This window comes from Papio anubis, chromosome 6, assembly GCF_008728515.1.
Source record: "Papio anubis isolate 15944 chromosome 6, Panubis1.0, whole genome shotgun sequence".
In the NCBI taxonomy this organism is placed as follows: Eukaryota; Metazoa; Chordata; class Mammalia; order Primates; family Cercopithecidae; genus Papio; species Papio anubis.
The window spans coordinates 42,680,860-42,688,702 of record NC_044981.1 but is presented as its reverse complement, the minus strand read 5'-3'; the positions used below and the strand labels follow the sequence as shown (position 1 = coordinate 42,688,702).

Below are 7,843 nucleotides of genomic sequence, written 5' to 3'. Positions count from 1 at the left end.
AGGCAGGCAGATTGCTTGAACCCAGGAGTTCGGGACCAGCCTGGGCAACGTGGCAAGACCCCCGTCTCTACTTGTAGTCCCAGTTACCCGGGAGGCTGAGGCAGGAGAACCGCTTGAACCCAGGAGGCGGAGGTTGCAGTGAGCCGAGATCGCATCACTGCACTCCAGCCTGGGCAACAGATCAAGACTTGGTCTCGAAAAAATAAAAAATAAAAATAAAACAAATGAATTAAGAAATAGAAGTGACAGAAGGAAACAGTACATGCGTGGAACTAATGAGTGAAGGAGGAAGGGGGAAACGGTGAATGAATGAATGAGTGAATGAATCAACGAAGGGGTGAGTCAAGGCCCGGGAACCACAGACTCCAAGCCTACGCAGAGCCCGGGAAGGGGGATTCCGGAGGGGCGGGGCCTCTTTCCGGAAGCGCCCGCCGGGGGCGGGGAGGGGGCGGGGCCACCGGCTTGCAGCGACCCTGTTGGTCCGGAGGGGCGGGGCGAGGAGGAGGACCCGCTTGGGCGGTTCGGCTGCCCACAGTAACCGCTGGGTGGACCCGGCCATCGCTCCGAACCTTGTCCTCGCTGTGCGCCGGCCCCTCGGAGCCCCACAGCCCGGGAAGGAGGCCGCCGCGGGCCGGGCGCCCGCTCTGCCAAGCGGACCCGCAACCCGGAAAGGCGGCGCGGCAGAGCCCGTAGCCGGATCCTGCTTAGACCGGGCCCCCGCGGGCCAGCGCCGCGGGCATGTCGGAGGCGCGGAAGGGGCCGGACGAGGCGGACGAGAGCCAGTACGACTCTGGCATTGAGTCTCTGCGCTCTCTGCGCTCCCTACCCGAGCCGACCTCGGCTCCCGCCTCCGGGCCCTCGGACGGCAGCCCCCAGCCCTGCACCCACCCTCCGGGGCCCGCCAAGGAACCACAGCAGAAGGAAGACGCGGATGGGGAGCGGGCTGATTCCACCTATGGCTCCTCCTCGCTCACCGAGAGCCTGTCCTTGCTGGGGGGTCCCGAGGCTGAGGACCCGGCCCCACGCCCGCCACTCCCCCACGTGGGGGCGCTGAGCCCTCAGCAGCTGGAAGCACTCACTTACATCTCCGAGGACGGAGACACGTGAGTATGGGGGCTAGGCTGAAGCGGGATGCTAACTCTGGGCCTGCCCAAGAGCCGCAACAGGCCGGGCACCCCTACTCCCCCATGAGGATCCTTCAAGTCCCCATTCACTGTTCCAAACTCCAGACTTAACTCTCAGACAACTTTTGAGGTCCAGCCAGGCCATGGCATCATCTCTGTTCTCCCATTTCGGGGTGGGCAGAGCTGGCAGGACCCTTAACTCAGGGACCCCAGCCAGCATCTTGGAAATCTACCAATAATCCACCCTTAGGAAGAGAAAATTCCCCTGACCGAGTCCAGTTTTTTTGTTTCTTCTTGCTGGGGAAGGGGACATCCTTATTTGCTCAATATCTGGGATTCCCAGTTCCTGACCTCAGAATGCTCTGTCTCCAGGAGCAACAGGTGCCAGTTACAGGTTGCCAGTAGGGGCCAGGAAGCTAGGCGTGGGGGTGCCACCAGGGTGTAGGATTGGGGCTGGTCCTCAGGAGGAGGGGGTGAGCCAGGCTGGGGCACTCTTGCCCCAGCAGACAGATAGGCGGCTGGCTGCCCCAGCTTACTTCCTCCTCTGCTAAGAAAGGGGAAGTGAGGGCTAGAGTCAGCGTCCCTGATATCCTCTACCTCCAGAGACCCCAAGTCCCACTAACTGTTGTGTCTTACTCCCTCACTTAACCCTTCCTCCTCCAGACCCAGGTGGAGTTTTGTGGGAGTGGGCCAGAGGGCAGTTGAAGTAAAAGGCAGTTGTGTGTGATGGGTTGGCCAACTGAGGATTTAGCCCCCCAGGAAGAAGAAAACATTGACAGAGGAGGGAAAGGTTGGGATCTGGGGATGAGAAATAGAGTTGGGGAGGGCTAGAATCCCTGATCAAGGGTGCTCATATAAATAGGAGTAGGGGAGGCAGGAGGTGGCTGTCCTAACCTGCTTTTTGGAGATGCAGGGTCCCAATCCTGGGTGGCCATTGATAAAGATAGCTGGTGCACACAGTGGGTGGGAGAGGAGTGACCCAGTCCTTTCTGTACTCTGCCTGGATCACCAGCCCTCAGGTCCAGAACCCCAAGGTTTTGGGGGCTGCATGCAAGATACCTCTGATGAGCTTTGATCCAAGGAGAGGGAACTTTTGACACTGCCGTCTTTTGTTAGCCTCTCAGCCCCAGCCTTTTCCATCTCTAGTTAGAAGCAGGTGTTGTGTCCAGACTGGGTGTGTGTGTGGAGGGGAGAAGTGTCCGGGCTTCCCAGCGAGTCCCCAGAGAGGAGGGGCACTTTCCTCCCTCCGTTGGAGGTGTCTGGGCTGTGGGAGGTATGGAAGTGGGAAGAGGAAGTGGGAGGAGGGGATACTGGGGAAGAGAGGGAGGTGGCTGCAAGAATGTGACCCAGAGAGCAGGCCCTGGCCGAGGGGATTTCCAGAGCAGTTCCTCCCTCCCTCCGTCACTCTCCTGGGCCTCTCCTGCTGCCTGCCGCCGAAGCCTGCCGCCCTCCTGCCCAAGCAGTCCCCTCCCCAGTCCAGACGGGCCTTTTAGCCAAGCTACCCCCCTCACTAATGCCCCAAGGCAGCTGTCCCAGCCTAGACCCTCCAGCACTGGCTTTCATTTTCCCCACCTGACGTGGGGAAACCCCAAGACTGGAACTTCCCCTCCCAACTGCCCCCGTTACCCCTAGATTAAGGTTCTTGGCCCCCTCAACAAATACATTTTCTGCACTACAAAGACCTCCTCTTGGAGGCGCACACAGGAATGGATGGCCTCTGTTAGGCCCGACCTGGTCTGTGCCATCTGAGAGGTGTCTCTTGACTCCCAGGGAAGGGCAGCAGGACAGGATGCTGCACTGTCTCCTTGCTCCTCTTCCAAGAGTTTCTGTGTCTCTCCCTTGGAATGTGTTAACATTGAGTTGCTTGGGGGTATGGGGTGACCCTGCATCTGTCTCCTTTCCTGTGAGCTGAGGTAGTGGGGTGCTCGGCCTGGAAACCCCCTCTGGACTACTTCGGCAGCTTTCAATTTGGCTTTGAGCTGCAGCTGGCCGGGCAGAGCCCTGAGGGCAAAGAGGAGTGGGTGTGGGCAGGCTGGACAGGAAGGCCCTTGTCCTGTCAGCACCCTGCCCACATGCCCACCCAGCCAAGGCCCTCCTGAAGGCCAGCAGTGGGAACTTGGAGCTCCAACCCCTAGGATCCTGGCTTCCCACACCAACCCTCACTTCCTGGCCCACACTCTCACTTCCTGAACCTACCCTATGGGTAGCTAGTTAAAGTTTGATGTGTTCCTTCTAACCCCAAGACCCCAACCCACTCCCTCTGGCCTGGGCCCTAACGCTAAGCCCCGCCTCTGCTCCCCTAGGCTGGTCCACCTGGCAGTGATTCACGAGGCCCCAGCGGTGCTGCTCTGTTGCCTGGCTTTGCTGCCCCAGGAGGTCCTGGACATTCAAAATAACCTTTACCAGGTTGGTGGCGAGAGAGGGTTGTGCCTAGATACCTGTTTGTGCCCTGGCAGCCATCCCCAGCAGGCACACCAGTCCAAAGGCTGCTCACTTAGGAAACCAAATGCCAGACACGGAGCTAGAAACTGAGGAGACAGACACAAGTAAGACATGGCCTCTGCGCTGAGGTGCTTGCAGCCTGGGCTGGGGGACTCATATCACCAGCTAAATACACAGCCTGGTGACAAGAGTTGTGATAGAGACACATACCAGCTGCTATAGGGTCCAGGGTCTGTGTGCAGCAGCCAGGGAAGGCTTACAGAGGAGATGACATCTGAATGGAGCCTTAACAGAGAGTTTTGCCAGGGAGAGACTGCCTGGTGCCTCTCTTTCCTCCTGCAGCCTAACCTCTGGGGGTAACAGAGGTCTCCCCATGGGGTGAGGGGCTAGACTCTGCCCCCACATGTCCTTTCTCCAGGGCCTAAGGTGACTTACAAGAAAAGCAGAGAGCTACTTTCTTCACCTTTCTTCCAGAATTGAGGTCACAAGAGCTTGGTGGGGGAGGGGGTGACAGGAGAAGGGCTTGGTAGTATTTCCTTGGAAGAACAGGCTATGGCCTTAATAAGCTGCTTTCAAAGAAGATGCTGGCAGCTGGTGATTCTTGAGCCCAAGCATGTTCCCAGAGGTGGGAGCATGCTGCAGTGGCCCCATGACCCTCTGTTTGTGCCTCCAGACAGCACTCCATCTGGCTGTACATCTGGACCAACCGGGTGCAGTTCGGGCACTGGTGCTAAAGGGGGCCAGCCGGGCACTACAGGACCGGCATGGTGACACAGCCCTTCATGTGGCCTGCCAGCGCCAGCACCTGGCCTGTGCCCGCTGCCTGCTGGAGGGGCGGCCAGAGCCAGGCAGAGGAACATCTCACTCTCTGGACCTCCAGCTGCAAAACTGGCAAGGTGTGGACAGTCTTAAGGGCCTGTGGGATGAGGAGGGCATAGGAGATAGGGACCCCACTCTTGGGGAAGGGAGGGTCCCAGCTTGTCCATTGGTGCCCCTCCCACTCTAAGCACATACATATTCCGTACATCTTTGCTAAATGAATGAATGGATGATTTGATTTTGAATTTACCCAGTACCTACTGTGTGCTGAGCAGAAATCTAAATCTTGCCCTTAAGATACTTAGTTTAAGGGCCGGGTACGGTGTCTCACGCCTGTAATCCCAGCACTTTGGGAAGCCAAGGCAGGTGGATCACGAGGTCAGGAGATCGAGACCATCCCAGCTAACATGGTGAAACCCCGTCTCTACTAATAATACAAAAAATTAGCCGGATGTGGTGATGGGCACCTGTAGTCCCAGCTACTCAGGAGGCTGAGGCAGGAGAATGGCGTGAACCTGGGAGGCGGAGCTTGCAGTGAGCCAAGATTGGGCCACTGCACTCCAGCCTGGGCGACAGAGAGAGACTCCATCTCAAAAAAAAAAAAAAGATAGTTAGCTTAATAGAGATTAGATGACCTGATTCATTCATTCAACAGAAATGTACTGAGGGTTTTCTATGTGCCAGACATTATCTTGGGAGCTACACCTGCATCTGGGTGCAAAATAGAGAAAGGTTGAGATGAGCAATAAATATAAGAAGTGAACTGTATAATATCATAAAAGGAAGTAAGTGCTGTAGTAAAAAGTAGAGCAGAGTGAGAGGAAGGAATGTGGGGAGTAGGAGAGTTGATATGATTGTTAAATAGGGTGGCCCGGGAAGGCCTCATGGAGCCAGTGACATCTGAATAGGGCCTTGAAGGAGGTGAAGAATGTAAATTTGAATCGAAATCTCTATTACTAAGCAAGGGTCAGGAGTGTCCAGACCAGAAAGGAGAATAAAAAGGCCAGGGGAGCACAGAAGGAAGTGGCCACTGAGAAAGGGCTGGGGTCATGAGGATCTTAGGTGGCTTTTCAGAAAAGGTGGCTTTCTGGGCTTGAAGGCAGGTTGTGTGTGTATGTGTGTGTGTGTGTGTTGTGATTTGTGTATAGGAGGAGGGTGTTCTTTGGGGGTGTCACTCAGCAGCCTGACCCCTGAAGCATGAAAGTTTCAATAACATGACTCTGAAAAGGTGGAAACTTTGAGTTCCTTTCCCCTTAGACTTTTGAGGGGGTTTTGGGGTTTGCATTTTAACAGTCTTGTGATTAGAGACATTGAGTGGGCAGTGAGTCCCTTGGGGCTGAGTGATAGGGAGGTCCCAGAAGAGAGGGAGTTGGTGGATGCAGATGAGCAGCCCTCACCCTCACCCCATCCCAGGTCTGGCTTGTCTCCACATTGCCACCCTTCAGAAGAACCAACCACTCATGGAACTGCTGCTTCAGAATGGAGCTGACATTGACGTGCAGGTGAGGCAGCCAGCAAAGCACTGCCCAGCCCAGGGCCTGCCCCCACCTGACACAGCCCCAAGCCCCTGCCCAGCAGTCAGAAGTGGTGGCATTCACCTCCTTATCCAGAGCCCAGGCCCAGCACACTGCCTCTGAGGGCCTTGGCTGACATCCTTATTCCTCCCCAGGAGGGCACCAGTGGGAAGACAGCGCTGCACCTGGCTGTGGAAACCCAAGAGCGGGGCCTGGTACAGTTCCTGCTCCAGGCTGGTGCCCAGGTAGATGCCCGCATGCTGAACGGGTGCACACCCCTGCACCTGGCAGCTGGCCGGGGCCTCATGGGCATCTCATCCACTCTGTGCAAGGCGGGTGCTGACTCCCTGCTGCGGAACGTGGAGGATGAGACGCCCCAGGACCTCACTGAGGAAGTAAGAGGCATATGCTTTGCTCTCCAGGGCCTCACACACCCACAGCAGAGAGAGGTTCTGTCATTAGCTGAAAGGGCCAGGGAGCCAGGAGTCCTGGGGTATAACCAGGACTCTATCACTGACCAACTATGGGAACTTGAGCCTGTTTCCTTAGTTGGTCAGGACCAGGGAGCCAAATTTGGACCCCTACAGGGAGCCTGCAGTTAAAGTGAATCAGTGAAGTTGGCCAGGTATGAGACCATGGTGTAATGAGGCCTGTAAGAACCCAGAGAGCCATCCCTGAGGGTCTCTGCACTCAGCTTCAGCACAGGCTTACAGAGCAGGAGTGTGGGCCAGTTCTTCCTGGTCTTGGAATTTTTTGGGAGGTGAAACCCAGATTTTCTGTACAGTCTTTCCTATTCTTAAATGTTCAGTGTAAAAAAAGAAACCTAAATGTTCTATGAGTACCCAGCACCCCCTCCACCACCCCCCGACAACAACAAACAACTCCAGGTCCATGGGCTGGATCACCTCTAAGGTCCCTCCTAAGTTGGATATTCTGGCATTATCTTAGAAAAGGAAGGCTTGCCTAAGTCCTCAGGGCTCCGCCAAGCCCAGAGGGGCCACTATTTTGAGGATTTGTATGAAGATTTGTTCCCTGATGGTCTTCAACTGTCATTTGGTGGGGAGGGAGTGGCCCAACAGGTTTCCCTGGGTCCCCTTTCCCAAGTTGCCTTTTCCCGTGTCCTCTGATCTTGCTTCTCTCCATTCTCCTTCTCAGTCCCTTGTCCTTTTGCCCTTTGATGACCTGAAGATCTCAGGGAAACTGCTGCTGTGTACCGACTGAATCCAGGCAGAGTCTGGGATCCTCGGGGCTCCATCTCTTTCCATTTGGAAGCCGGAGTCATAACTGCTGCAGTTTGGGCCCAGGCTGTGTGTTCTTCTGGTGCCCTAGGGACTGCTGTGGCCAGAGCCTGGGGCCAGCCAGTACAGTCCTGAGCTGAGGAGGAGGGACTGCAAGTGAGAGACAGCCAGTCTGGAAGGAAGAGCTTTCCAGGTGGACAGGGATTCTTGGAAGATCCCCAAAGTCCCAGGTATCCTGGGTGAAGCCTGTTTGCCTCTCTTGAAAATGGCAGGTGCTCTTGTGTGTACCCATGTTGGGTCAGGCTGAAACTGCCAACCAGTGGGAAACATGGACTCTCCTGAGTGAGAAGAGACTGAAATAGGAGCAAGCAGAACCCTGAGGGGTGTCCCATCTTATTGCTGTTGAGGACCCTTAAACACTGCTGTTTAAAGACTTCACAGGGAAGGTTCTGAACTGAGCCACTGGGGAAGGAACTTTCAGTAACATGACACTAAAATGGCAAGAGATGTTAAAATAAGCTTTTCCCTTCTAGAGCTGTTTTGCGCGCATGCATGTCTGTGTGCATTGGGGCTTTTTAGACAGGCCTGCCCTGTGGCTTTGTCGTGGAGGTAGAGAGAAGGAAATTGTGCCCTGAGCACGGTAGGACCTTGCTGGGTGGGGTCAGAGGCCAGTAGTCCCCAGGCCTTTCTCTGTGTCCAGCACAGA

At 55.8% G+C, this 7,843-nt stretch overlaps 1 protein-coding gene across 2 annotated transcripts; it reads left to right on the top strand.

Annotated features, from left to right (window-relative positions):
• Positions 1-465: 465 nt before the first annotated feature.
• On the top strand, positions 466-7,669 carry NFKBIE (NFKB inhibitor epsilon). Of its 2 annotated transcripts, XM_003897672.5 has the most exons (6): positions 466-1,103; positions 3,428-3,530; positions 4,240-4,462; positions 5,799-5,887; positions 6,055-6,294; positions 7,055-7,669. In XM_003897672.5, the coding sequence occupies exons 1-6, from the start codon at positions 739-741 to the stop codon at positions 7,118-7,120; spliced, it is 1,086 nt and encodes a 361-aa protein (XP_003897721.3). In that variant the 5' UTR covers positions 466-738; the 3' UTR covers positions 7,121-7,669. The 2 variants fall into 2 exon arrangements, 1 of the variants encoding a protein (XP_003897721.3); XR_004184281.1 differs by lacking the exon at positions 5,799-5,887.
• Positions 7,670-7,843: the final 174 nt, after the last annotated feature.